General features: G+C 32.7%; 2 protein-coding genes across 2 annotated transcripts in view; both read left to right on the top strand.

Annotated features, from left to right (window-relative positions):
* The window catches only part of LOC133184958 (uncharacterized), a 40,996-nt gene extending 30,427 nt beyond the window's left edge, over nt 1–10,569 (top strand). Inside the window, exons 38-51 of the mRNA XM_061320023.1 lie at nt 1,458–1,601; nt 1,711–1,879; nt 2,061–2,190; nt 2,715–2,836; nt 3,213–3,352; nt 3,775–3,922; nt 5,872–6,075; nt 6,368–6,589; nt 7,755–8,537; nt 8,639–8,857; nt 8,946–9,041; nt 9,122–9,453; nt 9,682–9,886; nt 10,265–10,569. Coding sequence (XP_061176007.1) covers nt 1,458–1,601; nt 1,711–1,879; nt 2,061–2,190; nt 2,715–2,836; nt 3,213–3,352; nt 3,775–3,922; nt 5,872–6,075; nt 6,368–6,589; nt 7,755–8,537; nt 8,639–8,857; nt 8,946–9,041; nt 9,122–9,453; nt 9,682–9,886; nt 10,265–10,554 — 3,204 coding nt within the window. The 3' untranslated portion in view covers nt 10,555–10,569. The remainder of the gene's footprint in view (nt 1–1,457; nt 1,602–1,710; nt 1,880–2,060; nt 2,191–2,714; nt 2,837–3,212; nt 3,353–3,774; nt 3,923–5,871; nt 6,076–6,367; nt 6,590–7,754; nt 8,538–8,638; nt 8,858–8,945; nt 9,042–9,121; nt 9,454–9,681; nt 9,887–10,264) is intronic.
* A 6,673-nt stretch (nt 10,570–17,242) lies between these two features.
* The window catches only part of LOC133184957 (uncharacterized), a 35,737-nt gene continuing 31,137 nt past the window's right edge, over nt 17,243–21,842 (top strand). The window contains exon 1 of the mRNA XM_061320022.1: nt 17,243–17,307. Within this exon, the coding sequence (XP_061176006.1) occupies nt 17,243–17,307 (65 nt within the window). The remainder of the gene's footprint in view (nt 17,308–21,842) is intronic.

Genomic DNA, 21,842 nt, shown 5'->3' with positions numbered 1-21,842 from the left:
ACAATCCAGGTATCCTGTCGCGCAAGTTGAGGAAGTTTAAGTCGTCCGAGGTATAACGCTGGACATAATTGATCAAACATGTTTCTTCTAGAACATTTTTGACCAATTACTTTCCGCCATCTAACTTGCATGCTTTTACTCAAATTGTCGTCTGTTCTCGGCTTGGGTTTCACCGTAATTCTGTAAATCGAAGAGAAGGATGTAATAATGGCAAATGATGAAAGAGAAAGAAAGTTGAAAGAAGTCTGAATTTATTGTTTACGTTTACCAGCTTCGGAAAGACTTCATAACTGGATATAATGTGTGGATTTTGCCTCGTGTTTATGGAAAACCTAAAATACATCGACTCGCACAATTAAATTTCGAGGTAGTATAACCCCACTTAATCGTTTCATTAATGAATAATTTTAGCATGGTTCCAGTTGTTATTTCATTGGCTGCAAGGTATTTTTATCTAACAATGGAGTATTTTTGAGGTCACCCTTGTAAATTCGAGCCGAAGTTGGTTCTTATTTCTCTTCTGTGTCGCCTGCAGAGCATGGCGACACCTAGGGATCGCTTGATTCGGTGTCTGTCTGTCTGTCGATCCATCTGTCCGTCTGTCACACCTTATATCTAGAGAACTGTACGAGATATGATTTAATATTTTGCATGTATATTGCTTGTCAAAATGGCTTTTGTTAAGTACCATAACTACCGACTTTTTGACCCTTGAACTTGACCTTTGACCTACTTTTCAAAAAAGTTAACAGTGCCGATATACAGCATATTTTTTTTATATTTAAGAGGAAAATCTATGCTATTTAGAATATATACTGTTTGTCATAGAATGGCGTTACAGTCCACTTAACCTTGACCTTTGACCTGCTTTGCATAAAAATACTCCGGACGGTTTAATTTAACTTGTGTATTTTGAATTTGGAGATGCAGAGTTATGATATTAGCATTTATACATATTTATGAGCTCATGACAGTTCTTTGGAACCCTATGATGCACAGTTACCACACAAACTGATATTTAAATACATCGGGATCGGTATTCCATAATAGTATTGTAGACTAACAATTGCAGTAAAGACAGACTGAAGATTGTAGTAAAGATGTTTGAAACACGTTTTCATAAACGTATTTATTTGTAATAATTTCGTTTTCATTATTCATTTGACGGTTGGTTTGATTGTCAGATTCTGTCGTAGTCTTATTCTACCATGAGATGTTTTTTTTTATTTGACGGCAAATGGATGAATTCCTAATGCTAGAAGCAAATAAATTGTTGAACACCCTAAGATTTATTTACACCTTTAATGAAGCTACAAAGCAGGCGACACGTGCGTTCCTTGGAACACTCTACAATGTATTTGTATACATAGAGATCACATCAAGTCAAGTATAGTATGTTACCGGCCGCTGTTATGTAAATAGATTTATTTAAAATCGGTAAATGTTTCTAATCATAGGAGTCTGGTGTTCCAAAAAAGGTGAATCATAGCACAAAAGGAGTTGACAAATACGACGAAGGAAGGGTTCAGGCATACAGAATTTCCACCCAGAAACTATCAACATATGATTATTTGTATATCTGTGTTTGGGCTGTAAACAAGGTAAGTAAAGGTCACTTAATTTGTCAGAAGTACTAAAATGAGATGATACATTAAAATTTGTAGTTCTTCTGTATACATTAACAACTAAATCATATCTTCCTATTTCAAGGTAGGACTATCAAGTCCTATAGTTCATTCCAAATTCAAGAAGTTGCCACAAGGACTTCTTTCCTTGGTGAGGCGATGTGAGGCAGAAGACTGCGAGGGACAGTGTGTGTGCGCTCCTCAAGACAAAGTCTGCCCCAATAATGGTTCTTCCTGTAATGACGTGACAATCGGTAATATTGCTTTACTTGAATGTAATTAGAGACAAGTGAAAATATCACAATATTCAAAGATTGGTCATAGCTGTTTTTCGTATTCAGTATTTATTTGCATAAATTATTATTTTTTTTTTTTGTATTTATAAATGCAAAATTATGGATCAATTTTAAAGAAAGACCAATAATTATCTTGAAGGAAATGTCAACAACCTAATTAAAGTAACCGATGTGACATTTGGAGCATCAGATATAAAATTCACGCCCAGTAATACAGTACTACAAGGTCGATGGTCCATAGTGCATAGACAAGGCAGTCAACCTTCCATGTGAGGCTATTTAAATTGATATCTATAGAGTTAAAAGTTTAAGCAATGATAGTTTTTCATATTGTAAAGTGTACTGACTAGAATAGTATCTTACTTATTGAAAATGGTATCCTTGGATTCAGTACACTTGAAATGTACATATAACACCGGTAATATAAAAAATGAAGAGGCACAGGCATCAAAGCAGAATCATTATAAACTTTACTATGAAATCACTTAATAAAGCGTCTTTTGTGTTGCTTCTTATCTGCAAATATAAATTTAATTTAAAACAATTACATATAAAAGGTTTATTCCAAATGCAAATTTATGACGAAGCTTATCAGTTGATGAGGAAGTTGAGTGAAGATACTATAAACATTCAAAACAATTCATTTCTGATACAATTTCGGGTGTAATCAATCTAATCTTAAAACTCTCAATTGAAAATATTTCAGAAATATATTATTCAAATTTCGTTCGAAGTATAAGACATTTCCCCACATATTAAGTTACTCTATTGTTCATATGTATGCATCCATCAGGTACCAGTGGAGTGTTGGTTTTACATTAAATGACGTTCCTGTAGGAATATTTGACCCACAGCATGATCGTGTGTGGCATGATGCAGGACAGAACAAGTTTATTACTTATACCACTGATCCAGGTACTCAATATTTGCCAAATGTAAATAGAAAATTGAAAGTGGACAGAATCCATTGCATACAGAGTAAATGTGTTTGATGATGTTTAGTTTAGTGAAAGTGTTCAGTAAATCAAAGTCATTATAAATTCAACCTTTTGATATGATGTTTTGCAACCGGAAACAATTGAAATATTCATATTCCTACAATAAAGGTGTCGAAACAGTCCTTATTTCTATCCTTTCTACGGAACAAAGAAATATTCTAGCATAATGTCTCCAAGAAGTTTGTAGGAAATAAATAATATTATGCCGGCATATAATACAGACAAAGTTCTAAGCTTCAATGCGCTTTTCAGACATTATTAGAATACATTTGCTTTTGTTGTTTTAACCTAAGGTCATTATTTGGAGGAGGGTGTTTCCTACTCAGTGTTTGTGAAAGCTTGGTATAACAAAAACACGTATGCAGTCTTCAAGTCGAAGGGCGTCGTCATAGAAACACAAAAACCTGCCGTCATAAATGGTCTTGGAAGTTCCGTAAGTGTTTAGAGTACAATGAAAACATGACCATTTGTAATAGAGTTCAAAATGTGAAAAATACTTTGAAGACAAGTTTCTTTTTTCTGTAGTCAAAGTGATGTTGATTATAAACGGTGCCAAATTTAGAACTTTAGATCTTATGAGAAAACGAAGATACTAAACAAATAAAGAATGCAAATCTAGAACTCAAGAAGAATTCGACCGATCATTAATTTTAATGTGAAGGAAGCAATTTTGGATGTAGTGGTAGATAATGATAATCATCAACAGACTAAAATTGACCTAACTTCAGCTGGTGAATTAGTTACGTTAAGATTTATTGGGATGTTAAGCTACATGGACAAATATATGTAAATGCTTTGTGATATTCGTTCTGTTGCTATTGTAATGTTTCAATTTGATGTTCTGGAATATTGTAGATAACTGAAAAAATGATAACTAGTACAATGAAAGATGATGATTTTGTAAAGGATGGCATTGCGTTAATGGTGAATTGGACAAATAAGTTTGTGGACGTGAAGGAGACAATCAAATCCTTTCATGTCTACATTAGCACAACACCAGGAGGTATAAATGCAATCTTCTATAAATGCAATGTATAGGCAGTTGTTTATTTAATATGTATATAAATATAACGAACAATAATCAAGCTCAAAAGTCCATTAAATCAATACAAATTTGGATCAGAGCAAACACAGACCTCTAAAAACATCAGAGGTGGGATCATGTGCCATGGAGGAGTAAGCATCCCCTGTCGACCGGTCACAACCGCCTTGCATGTTCTCTTTGTCATTATCGGGAAATAACGGAGTACGAATTCTAATTTCTCAAAATCAGCAATAGATTGAAAGGATTATATTCGGTAATGACCAATATTTGCCTTCAACATCAAACTTTGACGGAGAAATCTATAATTATGATCTAAAGTAGGGGGTATATGTAGACTTTGAAGCATTACATATTTTCACCAGCCATGGCGACATATGTAAGATATGACCCCAGGATAATGACATAAATTCAAAATGTCCATGATTTAGTACTTACGTTGATATTTTGAGTAAGAGTTAACGAGCTGAGGTCTGTTCCAACTCAATATTTTGATATAATGTGTAGAATGAAAATATTATCAATGAAATATTCGTAACTCGTAAATATACTTACCTTGTCATTGGTCATTTGCAAAATTATTTTGTTAAAAAACATTCTGATTGTACACACAAGTACTCTGAAGTTGACATTAAAAAGATGCTTGAGTTTCTGATTGACAATATCTATGTGGTTTTTGAAGACCAGGTCTTCCAACAATCTATTGGAATTTCTATGGGTACCAATTGCGCCCCGTTATTAGCAGACCTTTTTTTGTATTCATATGAAGCAGAGTTTGTCCAAAAACTTGTATGTGAAAAGAAGAAATCACTTGTTGTGGCGTTCAACTCGACATTTAGATATATCGACGACGTATTGTCAATTAACAATGGCTATTTTCATTCTTATGTCGATACGATATATCCTGGTGAACTTGAGATAAAAGATACCACATAGTCCGACACATCTGTTTCATATTTGGATATTTTACTTAAAAAAGACGTTAATGGTAAACTAAAAACCAAGCTTTATGATAAACGTGATGACTTTAACTTTTCAATCGTCAACTTCCCTTACTTATGCAGCAATATACCTTCATCACCTGCATACGGGGTATATATCTCTCAGTTGATTCGATACGCAAGAGCATGCTCTACGTATGTACATTTTCTAAAACGAGGTAAATTATTGACAAATAAGTTGATGAAACAAGAATATCAGCTGTCTCGTCTAAAGTCATCATTTCGTAAGTTCTATGGTCGATACAATGACCTTGTCAGCAAATACAATTTATCATTGAGTCAAATGCTGACTGACGTTTTTCATACTAATTGTTAGGCCATTATTTACACACTGAATTGTCGACGGATTTTTCCGTTATTTCCCGATCATGACAAGGAGCACACGGCGGGTGTGACCGGTCGGCAGGGGATACTCACTCCTCCATGGCACCTGATCCCACCTCTGATGTTTGGAGGTCCGTGTTTGCTCTGCTTCTTTTTTGTATTGTATAACGGACTTTTGAGCTTGAATACTGTTCGTTATCTCCATATATTTCATTTGAATATTGTTATGGAAGAGATTTGCACTCTTTAAATTATATTGTAAAAATTGAAAAAAAAAGTCCATTTTGTCCTCTTTCCGAAAAATAATGCAAAATCCAAATAGTCTGTGACGTCATAGAAACAAAAATAGCCAATAACCTACTTCAAAACCATAATATTTTTTGTTAATTCAGATTTTTCATACAGTATATAAAATTCAGGACATCTATTGGGGCAAAAATATGCATATACCACATATAGTTCTTTGATTTATCTTTATCGACTTTATTTAAAATATCCTTTAAAATACTAGTGCTCTTTTCTTGCTTATCCGTCTTTCAAATGTTTAGAAACGGTGTGATTAATATTAGCATATCTTTATGTCAGGGTACGGTGTTTGGGACAGTGGAGAAGATTTATCTAATACAGAGACGACATATTTGGTGCGCAGACTCTCTTTGTCTCCGGGAGTCCAGTACTTCACCAATGTCATCGTCTACGGATTCTCGGGAATCCACCGCACAGAATCCTCTGACGGATTCTTAATTGATAACGACAAACCGAGGCTAGGAATAGTGTTAGATGGAATAGGTTTGCATACAGTAAAATTACTTATTTTCATGGGGTCAAATTTACGTGGTTTGAGTAAAAATATTGTTTTGAGGGAATTTGATTTTGTGGTATTGAATTGAAACATTTTATGCAGAAAGATGAATTGTTGGGTCCTTCCATATCGAGAAAACAAGTAAAAATTAAACTCCCATAAAAATGTGTGATTTTACAGTATTTGTTACATTTCGAAAAAAAAATACATCCTGATTTTTTACTATATTTTTTCATTTCTTTTCTCTGTTCTTTAGAATAATGTAATATTTTTGAACAGGTTTGCATGATCTGGAGTTTCAGAATGCATCAAACTTAGTTCAAGCTAGATGGCATGGGTTTTTAGATACAGGATCAGGGATAAGGAATTACTTTTGGTGTGTAGGCAACACGACCACAGTCTCAACAGTGCATTCTACTACTGAATGCAGCATATGGGGATGGGAGAGCGTAGGGATTCACATTTCAGTCTCAAGAAAACTTGCTGTTGAACTACCAAATGGTATGATTTCAGGAAACTGATGAAACGTGAAGATATAACTTTATCTTGCATTAAGGACATTGGCAAGGTTCCTGGTTATTGTATAGAATTTTTCAAGAACTTTTGAGTAGGTTTAAATGTACTAAACAGGCTATATTCTGGATCGTTTTACCTACCAATCCAACATTCTTCTTCTTAGAATTTGTCAAATTAGTGTTTTTACAACTCCTAATGCATTTCCTATGTAAAATGTTGATAAAGGGGACCTACATAATTTTTCACCATAATATTTCTTCAAAACCCATTTATTTTATACAGTTTTCGTATTATATACATTATTGTATCTTCATTTCCTATGACTTCTAGATATTTTGGCTGAAGATGTATATATATATAAACAAGACATGGATATATCGGCACCGATCATCATTTTTGAGCAGCGTCCCTTAACAGCTAAAATTGGTCAAGAGACTGGTTGATTGTTTTTTATCATGTAATTGACTGACTTTATTGAAACACATTGTCATAAAAAATATTGGCATGGATTTATTTTTTACTTTCATTCGAAGTTACTAAATGCTGATTCCTTCACATGACCTAAGAACTGTTCTCAGTCGGCATGGTCGACCTACCTTTCAGCATATGTCACATCTTTGCCCTTCCAAGCATACCGAGCATAACTATGGTAAATGACGACCTGTTGGCTCTTTGTCCCTGAATACAATATACAACAAAGCCATTACTACTTTTCTTTCTTGCTGTGTAGATGATTCTACTCGTTGAAGGAAGTACACGTGCTTTTGTTTACCTCTGTAACATACGCTTTATTGGTTTTCACCGCTTAGAGAATTCTACACGGGAGATCACTCTCAATCAATATTTTATAAGTGAAAAAAACCCATGTATTAAACCTTATTTCTCCGGAAAACCCTGACTTGCCAATGTCCTTAATATACGTGTATTTATTTTTCTTGATTTTTTCTCTTGCTCAGACTGATTGTTTTCTGTATTTTTACATGGTAGGTGCACAAAAAATCAGATGCATTATGATCAAGAATTAAACTGTTTACTTACATTTGCAGGACCAGCATTTGACATTTTTACGTACGTGTGTTCAAGACTTATTATGAACACCTTCAAGATTTGTTTTCACTATAAGTAAATAAAGTTGTGTTCTTTCCTTCAGGAAAAATCTACTACAGCAAAGTTTATGCAGTGGACAATGTGGGATATAAATCTGACATTGCAGTTTCCGATGGCGTCACTATCGACAACACTCCACCACAGCCTGAATACCTTTATCACACCGAGAAAAACCTCTTGTTGAATCCTTCTTTTGAAAAATCTAGAAATTCATTAGCAATTGAAAATATCAATGACCAAAACATCTGTTCACTCGGTAATGAGTTCATTCCAGATTACTGGAATCTGACTCGTGGCAGTTGTTCTGCTGTTGTGTCATCTGTGAAGAATTTTGGTAGAGATGGAAAATCATTTCTTATTGTCAGAGGCAGTGTTAAGCAAGTTATAAATGAACTTAAAAGTGGAAAACTTTATCGCGTTGACTTCTTTTCCAGCCATCTTTCAATGCGTGTTGCAACAATAGCCAACAAAGAAGGGTTTGTAAACATTGGGAAAAATAAACATGTGTTTCTTCTGTATCCAAGGGCTTACAGACATGATGATAACGATGTATCTGAATCCCGTGAAATTGTATCTTGGCATAAACATAGCTTCTTTTTTAAAGCAGAAAATGATAATACAATTTTCGAAATCGGCAGCACAGACATTAGGACAGGTCTGTTTATTGACCAAGTTACATTGCAAGTTGTAGAAAGGACCGTTAATAACAATACTGACTCTCATGTGTCTGCCCACGTCGTTTATATACATCAATGGGGTTCCATGCATGGGGTTTGGAGTTTCCTTGAAGATGTCAGTCCTATCACAGAATATCAGTGGGCAATAGGTAAGGTATATACATGTATATCCGTTCCATACTAATTTACCATCATCTTTGAATGAGTTCTTACATTTATTGACATTTAAGATTTATTATTTCTTCACTAGGGTACACAAAAGGTGGAACACAGTTGCAGGATTTTACCAGCGTTGGGCTAAGCAACTTTGGAATTAATGCTAATGTCACCCTTATCCATAACACATATGTACACGTGACAGTGGTGGCCTCAAACGCTGTCGGACTTCTTGGAATATCGTACTCTGTACCTGTTCTTGTTGATTTGACGTCGCCAGTTATTGTCACTGTGAACGATGGCAGATTATGGAGTAAGCTGAAAACAAAGCTATGGTCACTGAATTGGTGTAATTATGAATGTTTTACAATGTAATGACAGTAATTTTATATTTGTTTTAGATGGGGATGAGGATGCTTGGACAGACAATGAAGTTGCAGTTAACTATTTGGTGACAGACGAGGAATCTGGAATCGACTATTGCGAGTGGGCGATCGGTATATGGAAATATAATCTTGAAATTGAAATTGATTTTTTATCATTTCCGTTCCATTATATCACCAGTTTTTCTTTTAAGGTTATCAGCCACAAGGAATAGATTTACAGACGTTTGAAAAATTGGAACCTAGGGAAACTTTAGCATTTAAAGATTTTAACTATAGTGTACTAGAAAACAGAACCATATTTTCTACAATAAGATGTCATAATCGTGCTGGATTACTTGCTTCAAAATCGTCTGACGGCGTGAAGATTTCAATTCGTCCACCATCCATAGCTCATGCAGAGGTGACTGTATTGCCGATGTCAATCACTGAATATCAGGCTGGTTTTCATTATCAAAGCATAAAAAATAATATAAGGATACAATGGTCTGGGTTTGAAGACTTTACTGGAATTGAGCAATATAAGGTACGATTATCTTTTAATCTGGTTTATTTTAAATTATAGTAGTTTTTTTTTACCCAATGGAAAATAAGTTCGGGGATTGTTTATACCTTCTTTAATGAAATTTTACAGTGAGTGATGATTTGAAAAGTTTAAATATTTGCGAGTCAGTAAGATTGAGGATAATTTTTCCTGTTTGTAAATAATAATAGTATTGATTTATAGGATGTGCATACATGTACTTGTTGACAGATAACTTTTTTCGGTGAGAAAAGAAAAGTTGAAGAACAAATATCATATCCAAATGGACAAGACATTCAAATAGCAAGTATTCTAAACATGGACATGGCAGAAGGTCTGAAGAATATTACCATTCAAGCAATCAGTAAACTTTTATTGACCAGCGATGAGGTCCTTTACAACATAACAATCGCTTATAGTAACCCAGCAAAAAAGGGTAAGAATGATTGATCAGACTTGAAAATGGAATAATGTACAAAAATCTAAACTATAATATCTAGCAATAAATCAATTAACAAGTGTTTTTGGTTGAGTTAATCCCAAAACACCCTTTAAAGCTTAATATATGTCGAAAAAGGAACAAAATAATACCTAATCTGATATTGATACACAAGATTTCTATACAATTTTACCAACGCTTAAGAATTGTCTTTATCGTTACTATTTGAATGAATTTATTAAAATCGAAAAACTGTTTTTTTTTCTTAAAACAAATGATTACAGATATACAAGAAAGTGAAATTGGGAATACAGATATAAAACTTTTTACTTAAAAGACTATTAACATATTCTGATATGATGTTGATTTCAATAGCAAGTAGTACCTTGACGGTGTCTTGGCATGATGGAAACAAAGAGTTTACTGTATCCTGGGATGACGTATTTATTTCACAACATCCTTTGTTCTACGAAGTATCGGCGGGAACAGTAGAAGGAGGAATTGACGTTCTACAATGGCAAGAGACCACAGGAACCAGTGTTACCTTTGGTCTACCGCCAACGATCACAAATTTGTCTAAGTTGTCTGTTCATGTGTTTGTGAGGGCTATCAGTGCTAGTGGAACTTACGAAGATATCAAAGGATTTATTACGCTCCTAAAATAGTGAAATGGTGTTTGAAATGACAACAAAATTGAAATTGAGCAATATTCAATTATTGTGCAATGTATATTACATATAATATTAATTTGTAAAAGCATAGAAGCCACAAAAGATGAGTTAGGAAATTGATTCTTTGTACATATGTGTATGTAACATATATTCATTTTATTAATATAGTTATTTTGTCTTATTCGTCATATTTGTCATGTTTATGTGGAGTCTTTTTATCTTTTTAATGTACAGCGCTACCTCAAAAGCATTCGTAGAAAAACAAAATGGCGAACCATGTAAACAAACACCGTTTCAAAAGGTTTGGGGTGAAATATATATTAAAAATAGAAACACTTACTTTAATACTTTGTCAAGCTATCATGACGTCAAATAACTGCCGTACTTTTTCTAGGAAGTGACTTATTCAAATTCTGGATATAATTTGGTTGATAAGATTGATTGATTGATTGTATGTTGTTTTACGTCCCATTCGAGAATTTTTCACTCATATAGAGACGTCACCATCTACCGGTGAAGGGCTTCAAATTTTGACCTTTACTCGGCACTCAGGGCCATTGAGCAGTGAGGGATCTTTATCGTGCCAACGCCTGCCGTGACACGGGGCCTCGGTTTTTAAGGTCTCATCCGAAAGACCCGCAACTTTCACTTCAAAGTGCCGAGCGCATGGCGAAGGAACAGTTGCTACCCATTTTATCTACTTGGGTCTGTCGCGGCCGAGATTCGAACTCACGACCTCCCGATCACGGAGTGAGCGCTCTACCGACTGAGCTACCGTGAACGGTTTGGTTGATATGAAGTCCAAAGATTGTAATGAAATATATGGAAATAACGAACAGTGTTCAAGCTAAAAAGTCCCTCAAACAATACAAATCAGGAGCAGAGCAAACACTGACCTCTATAACATCGGAGGTGGGATCAGGTGCCATGGAGGAGTGAGCATCCCCTGCCGACCGGTCACACCCGTCGTGTGCTTCTCGTCATGATCGGGAAATAACGTTGGAAAAATCCGTTGACAATTCAGTGTGTAAATAATGACCTAACAATAAGTATGAAAAAAGTTAGTCAGCATGTGACATAATGATAGATTGTATTTGCTGACAGGGTAATTGCATCGACCATAGAACTTACGAAATGGCGTTAAAAAGATCATGTTTCGGGCAGTGTATTTAAGATCTTTTTTATGCGAAGCATATATTTTCAATAATGTTGAAATCTGGTGATTAGGCAGGCTAGGTCAAACAGAATATATTATTGTCATGTTTATATTATCTAATAATTCGTGTTTGATGCACAGGGACATTATCTTCCTGAAACTGGCAAGTTCTGTTACAGAAATGACGGACTAAAACGGAACCACAGATTATTTTGCAGAGCGCTACACATATACTCGATTATTTTGTCCTATCACAATATGTGATTCCTCACTAAATATATCGGCTTTCATTCATTCTGCACTGTCCTTTTCTCATCACAAGACACCAAGAAAGTCGCTTTCTTTTGTTTACTTTCCTCACTATCACTTTGTTCTTCACAACTCGCCTTAAAACCTTTTTACTAAGTAGAATTCTTTGTACAGTCTTATGTTGCACATTTACTGCTCCCCCTGTACTAAATTTAGTAGTAATATCCCGCAAAAGTCTCATATGCTTCCTGGATACCAGCCCCTTTATGTTTACTCTCCGCCAGCCTCTTCACTTTCGGACATCTGCTGGTTCGAGGAAATTTTCAAAATTTCCCTTTTTTCCCATATAAAATGAATTGTCGACTCGATGAATTTAACAACCATTCAATTTAATTTTTTAATGTTGCCCATCTCGTTCTAAATCAACAACCAAATGTTTCGTGCCATATTGAAAATTACAGATGGTTAAAGATAGTAGACGAAAACATTGATACTTCATCAGATTAGGAAAATAACTCAAAAGTAGAAGACAATCGATGAATTTTTATACGAGAATCATTTTTTAAAATTTTAAACTTTAAAAAAATCCCCCGTTTTATTTTTCCGCTATTAATTTTTGAGGCAGCACTGTATATTATTCAATTATAGATAATTACAGATTTATTTTTTCCTTACAATAAGCAAAGCCTATTTTGATAAACCATGATCTTAAATAAAATGAGCTATATAATGTACGTTAAACCAGTTGTGTACCAGGTTGTAACGTAGTATTCAATAGTGAAAGATCTTTTCCTTATCGCTGCATTTAATAGGTAAAGGTACGGTTTATAGTCTTCTTTGCAAAGTAAATTGCCCCGAACGACTACACAACTTCCACAATTTACCCCCCTGACGAGACCAAATTCCATGCATACAAGCAGAGCTGCCAAATGTACGGCGCTAATGCTTTCAAAATCCGCTGACATAGCCAGCTCCTTTCCTGAGCCAGGTTCCGATTTTAACCCCTGGACTGAGATTTTGCACCAATAGTGTGAACTAACTTGTTCAGGGTCACAGTGATAACACAGTGATTTTAGCGACCGACTGGACTCGAACCCAGGGCCACCGGGTTCGAAGCTGCCCATGCTTACAACTGCGCCATCACCTCCACTTAACGCTTTTCTACCCAAATCTTTAATTACTATAAGTAGTTACCTTTACTTTAGATAAAATACTGTAGATTCCTAATTATACGCGAGGAATAAATTATCGCGTAATTACGCGAGAAGCACCGCTCGCGAAATAAAATTACTCGCTTTTATTTTCATGGTGCTTTAATGTATGTAAAATCTCTAGATAAATCATCCCTTCGCGAATTATTGTTCTCGCGATTTGACGCCCTTGGGCCATTTCGTGATAATAAGTACTCGCGTAAAATAAGGAATCTACAGTAGACATTTTGATATTCACTTTAGTGCTAACAATTAATATATGTTTTTCATATATATATATATATATATATATATATATATATATATATATATATATATATATATATATATATATATATATATATATATATATATATATATATATATATTAGGGATGTCAAAATATTTATTTTCCTTAGTCGATCATTCGATTGCATTATTCGAACGATAGTCGAATATTCGGAACATTTTCTGAAAATAAAATTTTATTTCAAACTTCACTGGTACATACTTAAAAACCTTTTTACTTTAATCTATTTAGAAAGTAACATCAAAATTCATGCAATGTAAGCGTGGATAGCATGATTTTATGAAGTAAATTTAGAAACCTAATTCTCCAAAATTTATTATTTCCCCGTCAATAGAATTCATAAATCGGCCTGTACATGCAGTCATTTTTTATTTAGTAAGCATTAAAAAATTGCCAGCCGATATTTTTTAAAGCTTATTATGAAATAAAGTGGAGGGGGGGGGGGGGGGCTATCAAAATGTCCTCAAACAGTTTAAAATGTAAGCACGTTGTTTTAATAATTATCAAAGTATCAAAACAGGTTTATATCTGCATTTGAGCAAACTTAAAATAACAAAAGATAATTGGTACATGGTATAAGATCAAGTCCAATTAATGATTTTACAAACAAAGCCCATTATATTGGTTGGTAATTTATTACAAAAACAACACAGGCAGCTACTGACAATTAAATCTCGCAGTATTGAAGCACTTATAATTGTTGTACTTTCTATACGTACATGGAAAATGTACCGTTTTTTTGTTGTTGTTGTTGTTGAGGAAAATTATCGGCTGTCTATGAGGAAAGACTGTTTCTCAATTTTTTTATGAGAATTCCATTTCATCTATCACTCATTTATTGCATTTATTTAGTTAAAATAATATTCGAATGTCGTTTCATTATTCGATCGTCGGTCCATTCGACTGATAGTCGAATAGTCGACTATTCGTTGACATCCCTAATATATATATATATATATATATATATATATATATATATATATATATATATATATATATATATATATATATATATATATATATATATATATATATATATATATATATATATATATATATATATATATATATATATTATTAACAAGTGCCAACGTAGTTTGAAAAAAATACGCACTTTCAATTTTTTTTTATTTTAAAGTGCGTTAAAATTGGGGAAAAATCAATGCACTTTGATTTTTTTTTTCAAATTGCGTTAAGAGTGTACGTAAGCATTTTTTTTTTTAACCATGGAGACATTTAAAACACTTTGATAAACTATGTATAAAACAAAAATTCTGGACTTAGATTTTAGTAATAGACAACTTTACTTTGTTATATTTCTTTCGAAAAACTGATGAATTGATCTATCCTCATCGGGAACAGAAGACATGTAGAAGGTCCCTCAACCCAACTCATTATCTTTCCATATTTGGTATGATACTGATATACTTTTTTCTCTCATTAAATTTGAGTTAACGTAAATACATGTGATGAAAACATTTAAAAAAGCTTTCCTAGGAAAAATAATAACGCACTCTATTATTTTAAAGAAGATAGGCTCAGTGGCCATATCGCTGATCTAACAACAATAGCCAACTAACTATACTTTGGCCAAAGTAGCTTTACAAAATCAAATAACTACAAATCAAAAAAACAAAACACACAAACACACACACCTGGACCCATTTTGTTGCATTTCTCGTACCCCTAAGGGTCATATTTGAAAAAGAGAACAGAAAATTCTAAATACAGTAAAAAGTATAAATAAGTCCTAAGTAGATTAAATGCTTTAAATCACTAATCGACCCCTACACATCGAACTTACATGTATTACAGACTGGATGAAAAAGAAAAAACGAAGTTGTGCTATTACACAATATTCCTCCATTATTTCTAAAAGACCCATTTCCCTTTTATAACATGTACGAGAACCTTTTGAAACAAGACAACCCCTAAAATCTTTAAAACGTCTAAGATCCTGGTGACGTCATCACTGAAATGTTACCAAACCAGGTTCAAATAATTATTCATTATACCTTAAATTTGCAAGAATATTGACCAAGCCGTGCACATTTTTCAAAGTGCGTCAATATGATCGATATTAACGCACTTTGAAAAAAAAATCTTTTCAACTTTCCCACTTGAACGGTGAGCGAACGCTGAACGAACGGTGAACGAACGCTGAACGAACGCAGAGCGAACGGTGAGTGAACGATGTGTGAACGCTGAACGCAACTTGGTGAACGATGTGTGAACGGTGAACGGTGAGCGAACGCAGAACGCGAACGGAGCGCAAACGCGAACGCAAAGTGAACGGTGAACGAACGGTGAACGCAAGATGAACGATATATTCGGAATGCCTCTGATCTTTTCCTTGCATTGAAACTATTTTATTGTATTATAATGTCAGGTGCCAAAAAAAAAAAAAAAATAAAATAAAATAAAATAAGTAAACCAATAAATGAATGAATAGATAAGTAAATAAAATAAATTCTCCAAAATTGTCCTAAGGAAGACGATTCATGCACATAAGTTTTTAATCACACGATTTTTTTTTCATGTTATGGGAACCATTCCTTACAAGTGTCATTGATTTTGGCAATGCTTTTGTGTAATAAATCTACATTTATTTTTCAGAAGTATTTAATTCTAATCCTTTGAGTATTAGCCAATTAGATTTCAGAGCACGTGCATGCCCATGTTTTCTAGATATTTTATATGTCATCCTCTGAAACAGAATCTCAACCTATGTAAGAAATCTCAAACATTTTCATTGAAACTATTTGAGATACAGCCATATAAGTAATAGCCAGTCAGAATCCAGCACACGTGCATGCATGTTCTTGAATTCAATTTTGATAGTAGTAATTTGCAATTGTTTAGCAATTTTTAAAGTCAAATATTTATATTTGTAACATAGTAAGTTTTGTTATTTCCTTTATTGTAGTCAATCTTTTCCTATTCCTAATAAACGAAGGAAATGAATTAGACGTTTTGATATACTCTTAAGAAAGATGAACAGTTCCAAGGCACTACAGCTACCTACACATACTAGTACTGAGAGAAACAATGCTATGGAAATTAATGTTAATTTGTATCAACTGCTTAATCAATTACAATTCTTCTCTTATATTTGCAACACTTTTTGTATGAACTGGTTTTAAAATAATCCACCAAATATCTGACTTTACCCAGATTTTCTTGTTACTTGATACCCTACATGACTGAAGAACAATTTATAGTGACAGCCGTATTCATAATGTTTTACCTGGACTGTTTTCATATATGACCAAACCATTGTCGTAAATTGCTATTTCACATTTTGTAATTTAATACTCTATTACTATATGACTGAAGAAATATTCGGAGTTTCAGTTGTATACAGAATATATTACCTATCTATATGCTCATCTGGCCCAATTGCGCAGTAACTATGAAAGCGAAAGCAATTAAATTCAACAAGGACATATATTCTATAAGAAAACTGAAATTTCTTAACCACTTCAAAATATCCATTGACAATACGAAGTTTAATAATAAATGTTTTGGTAAAATACCAAAAGAATACAATACATTCTAACATCAACAAAAGTAAAATTACAAAATTTTAACAAAAAGTGCTTTATTTGAAAATAAACCCTATTTTCTTTTAACACAGAATCTGGATGAAAAAATAACTAAATTGCTATTGATTAAAATCCTCCTGGAGCGGTAAAAATAATCCAGGAAGAAATTTCAAATATATAACAATTCTTTTAAATCTGGAAAATATCTACCACATCTTATTCAAAGAGCAAGATGGCGAGAAAACAGTTGGTTTGTCTCCTTCTAGTTACTCTTTGGAAATTTGTCTGTATCAACGGGTAAGAATTACTGTAAAGTTGATATCAAAAAACTAAATAATGGCCACTTAGTTTTAAAATTATTAACTGAGAAAAAAAAAAATTTCTATGCATTTTTTTTAACTTTTTAAATATAACGTATTCGTAACATATATAATGCTATATTAGTAATTTTCAGCGGGTATTTATTCGTTTTTGCTCAAATCATTTGTTAAAGGTTTCAAAAATTGTGTAAAATATATATACTTTTTTGGTGGAATTTATTAAAATGCATTAAAAAAGTATTCTGGTATCTTTGAATCGTTTAAACTGAATACCCTTTCCTGATTGCAGAAGCCAAATAGTGTCGGAGCTTTATTATGTAAGTTCATACTACACCTACTCATGTGGATGGTGGAGTAGATGTGGAGCTTATAGGTAAATAAATAAATAAATATACTCCTCAGTATCAGAAAAAAGGAATGTGATAAATAGAATATCACATGTAAACTTACTTTTAATTATACAGTCTTAGTAAGTTAAGTATAATTATTTAAACAGTTAAGTAAATTTGATTTGCAGAGAAAGGTCTGTTTATTATGCATTTGATGTCATTTATTTTTTTATGGTCACTGAAATTATAATCATTGCCTGTCTTCGTCGCCCTTTTGTTGCCTTTTCCGCGCCCCAACCCCCATTACATTCACCGTGAAATAAAGATATATGTCAAATTTTACGGGCTCGTTAAGAAATCATTGTATTTCGAGGCTAAAACTATTCAATTATTCATTATATATTTCTTAATATCTTAGGAAAAGAAAATTATATTTTTTTCTTTATTTTTGCATAATTCAGTAAAAAAAAAATGAAAATAGGGATGAAAATTGATCTCACAAATACTTTTCTTTTGAATTTTTTTCCAAAGAATAAAAAAGTGAAAATTGAGATGATTCCTCACTTATGGTCTTAAACTGTACACTGTTATTCCATTTTCCTGTTAACCCCTATGTATACGTATAATTGTTCTGTAGTTTTTAATCATATTCTTTTGTGTTTTGTATTTAATATAAATTATCTTCACTAAGCTATCAAAAAAAAAATAAATTTTTAATAAAATTTCAAACAAAGAAATTTAAAAAAAAAATAGACAAAGCATCGAGATTACATTTTTTTCTTGGAAATAATTATGTACTAGACTGGACAAAATTGCTAAAGCACCACCAAAGAAAATCAGAATTTTATTTTTCAAAACTTGTCTATGATGTATATTGTATGTGATATATAACTATGTTACCAAAGTACAAATTGAAATATATAAATGTATTAAAAGATAAATAACTATGAAAACCATGCTCATATGGCATTTGACCCTAAAGCAGTCAGTATGGTGTCTGCAGGGTGTTCTTTGGAGAAATTTGCAACAAATTAAAACAGCTTTAAAAAGATTAGTCTTTCTTCTGGTGAAAAATTGCTGCAAAAAGATTTAAAAAACATCAAATTACGGTGAGAGGGAGAAGTTTAGATTTTCAAAGCTTGTGTTCGATTTTAATGTCAAAGAGAATTGAAGTCTTTCCAATTTTTTTTTGGAAAAAGACAGTTCCTGGCATCTTTAAAAATTACAATTAAAAAGAATCTCGTAATGAGACTCAAACTTCAGAAAAAATAACAGATCTCTAGTTATAATTGTACAACTCTGTCATATGTATAATTTAAATATTTTAGCCATATTGTGTTTTTTTCGGATATCAATAACATAATTATATTGAAATTGTATGGTGTGAGGTTAAATAGAGCATTTATTTATTCTAAGTCGGTCCAGCTATATATGTTAAATGTGATTACGTGAATTAAATCAAGAACATTCAAGGTCATTTAATACTTTTATATCTATGGTACAATCATAGGCATGAACAATATTAAAGCAGATAACAATATTGATTTCATTCATTTACATATTTTTGATTTTTTTTACCCAATTTTACACCCTCAATCATCTATTTATTCAGGGTTCTCATTTCCAGCATGACTACAATCAAAATACGGGATTATATTTTAGTTAGACCGAGGTGATCCATTTCAAATTTCTTAATATGAGTGGCATGGGCCATTGCTGTACTATATTCTACCATTAGGATAAGCTGTCATTGCACATGATTAAAAGAATTACCATTTCTTAAAGAGAAATGTGTCTTATCTTCGAAGGTTACATTTAAGTCACAATTTTGTTGTACTCTGGGAGAACTAGAACATGCTTCCTTACACTCGTGCTAATGTTTTTATGAATTTATTATGATTATGATGTTTGTTTTAGCTTTCAGGTACATGTATATAGTTTTGATAAAATATTATTGACTGACTATTAATAAGTGCATTTTTATGCTCATTTCTTATTTAGTTAGCGTTTTGTCAAATTCTATGAAACAGAATTCATCCAAAAACTTCTACATGAGAAGACGAAAACATTTGCTGTTGCCTTCAACTCGACATTTAGATATATCGACGATGTATTATCAATGAACTTGTTACTTCCATTCATATGTAGATTCAATATATCCCAGTGAACTTGAAATTAAAGACTCCACAGAGTCTGCCACATTTGTTTCATATTTGGATGCTTTACTGACTATGGACGATAAGGACCAACTAACAACTAAATTATATGACACACGAGATGACAAACAAGATGTAGCATTATCTCGCTATCACCTGCATATAGTGTTTACATCTCCCAACTTATTCGATACTCAAGAGCATGCTCCGAGTACGATATTTTTTTAAACCGAGGCAGGGGCTACTAAAAGATAAGTTTGATGTTACAGGGATTTTAACACGTCGACGAAAGTCAGCATTTTAAATTATTTGGTCGTTATAATGACCTTGTTAGTATATATAACCTACCATTGAGTCGTATTTTGGCTGACTTGATTCATACCAATTGTTAGGGCTTTGTTTTTATTAATGAATTTGACTATGAAATGTTCCATCTACCTGATCAATACACAGAGCTCACGGCGGGTGTGACCGGTAGACAGGGGTTGCTTACTTCTCCTAGTTACCTGTGTTTTACGCCCGTTCATATATTTGTATTGTTTAAAGTTTTTTTTTATGTCGATCACTGTTCGTTATCTTCACCTTTTTTCACTCATGCAATTGCTCCTTGATATATAATACTGAATGTTAAAAAAGAGAGAGGCAAACAGACGTCTCAATATTTTCCAAACTATTTCATGCTTTTATTGAAGCTTCTAATGCGAAAATACTTCAAACTAACCATTACTCTCGATAACTTTTATTTGTGATTCGTCTGTTTAAATCAGTCCGCTACTATTAATTTAGAATTTCGATAAATTTAAGGCTTCAGTGTTACAAAGTGGGTTTTTATCTAATCAGATTGATATTGAGAGGAGATGTAGACAAAGAGATTTGTGTCTTCTTTTACCTAAGTTCTTGCATTCTTAATTAAACAAAATAAATAATATAAATGGGTATTATGATATGTGATAAGGAACATAAAATAAGTCAGTACGCTGATGATACATATCTTGCTTTTGATGGGTCACTTAATTCACTGTTTGCTGCCTTCGATACCTTAGATTTTTTTTCTAAAAAATAACTGGTTTAAAAGTAAACAGCTCTAAAACAAAAATAATATTGATAGGCTCCAATTCAGGTCTTTCATCATTCTAGATGGAAATTCGACGAAAGCTGTACAACTTTTAACCTTTTAGGAATTAACTTTTCTGTCCATCTACAACAAATTACAGATTTAAATTATGGCATACAGATTCCAAAAATAAAAAGCACGTCTAAATTCTAAAACCGATTGGTCTTTTACTATGGTAAAATCTTTAATTATTTCAAAAAGTAATCATTTGTTTATATCACTCCCTACACCAAAACGGTATATAATCTCATCATTATGCAAAGATATTTATGAATTTATTTGGAATGCAAAATGTAAAAAAAATAATAAACGTACAGTTGTGATTCAAGATTATCAGCATGGGGGATTAAAACTGTAGAAATTAGCAAGTTTATTATGTCCTTGAAACGTTCTTGACTGAAAAGGTTAAAAGCAGGCCACACACCTTTGTTAGATACCTTTTGCTGCTATAAATGGCACACATTTTGTTTACAAACTACTTTATTTTGGTGATGCATTTATCTCTGAATGTATAATCCCCCAAAACAATTGTTTTTGGCAAGATGTTTTTTAAGTCTCGATCTGCTTTATGTTATTAAATCTTTTGATAGTAAGTTTTATAGGGAAAAATTTCCTAGCATCCTGTGTGGTTCAATACAAATATTAGAGTAGTTACAAAAACGCTGTTTTAAAAAGCCGGTATGAAAAGGGTGTGAAACTTACTGAAGATTTTTTAGATGAGGAAGGAAATTTTTACCACATATTTTTCAGCAGAAATGTGATATTCAAGTATCCATTATGCGGTATAACAGTGTAATGAATGCAATATCAAAGTATGAAATCTTTTATAATCAAAAGTTTATTAGAGATATTTACGCCATATATTCTATTATATTATAAATCTTTGTTTTTGCAAAATAGATGTATTAAAACT

Source organism: Saccostrea echinata, unplaced genomic scaffold (assembly GCF_033153115.1).
Source record: "Saccostrea echinata isolate AGI-Se365-2 ecotype Australia unplaced genomic scaffold, CSIRO_AGI_Sech_v1 ptg000012l, whole genome shotgun sequence".
Taxonomy (NCBI): Eukaryota; Metazoa; Mollusca; class Bivalvia; order Ostreida; family Ostreidae; genus Saccostrea; species Saccostrea echinata.
This window is presented reverse-complemented; position numbering and strand designations above follow the sequence as displayed.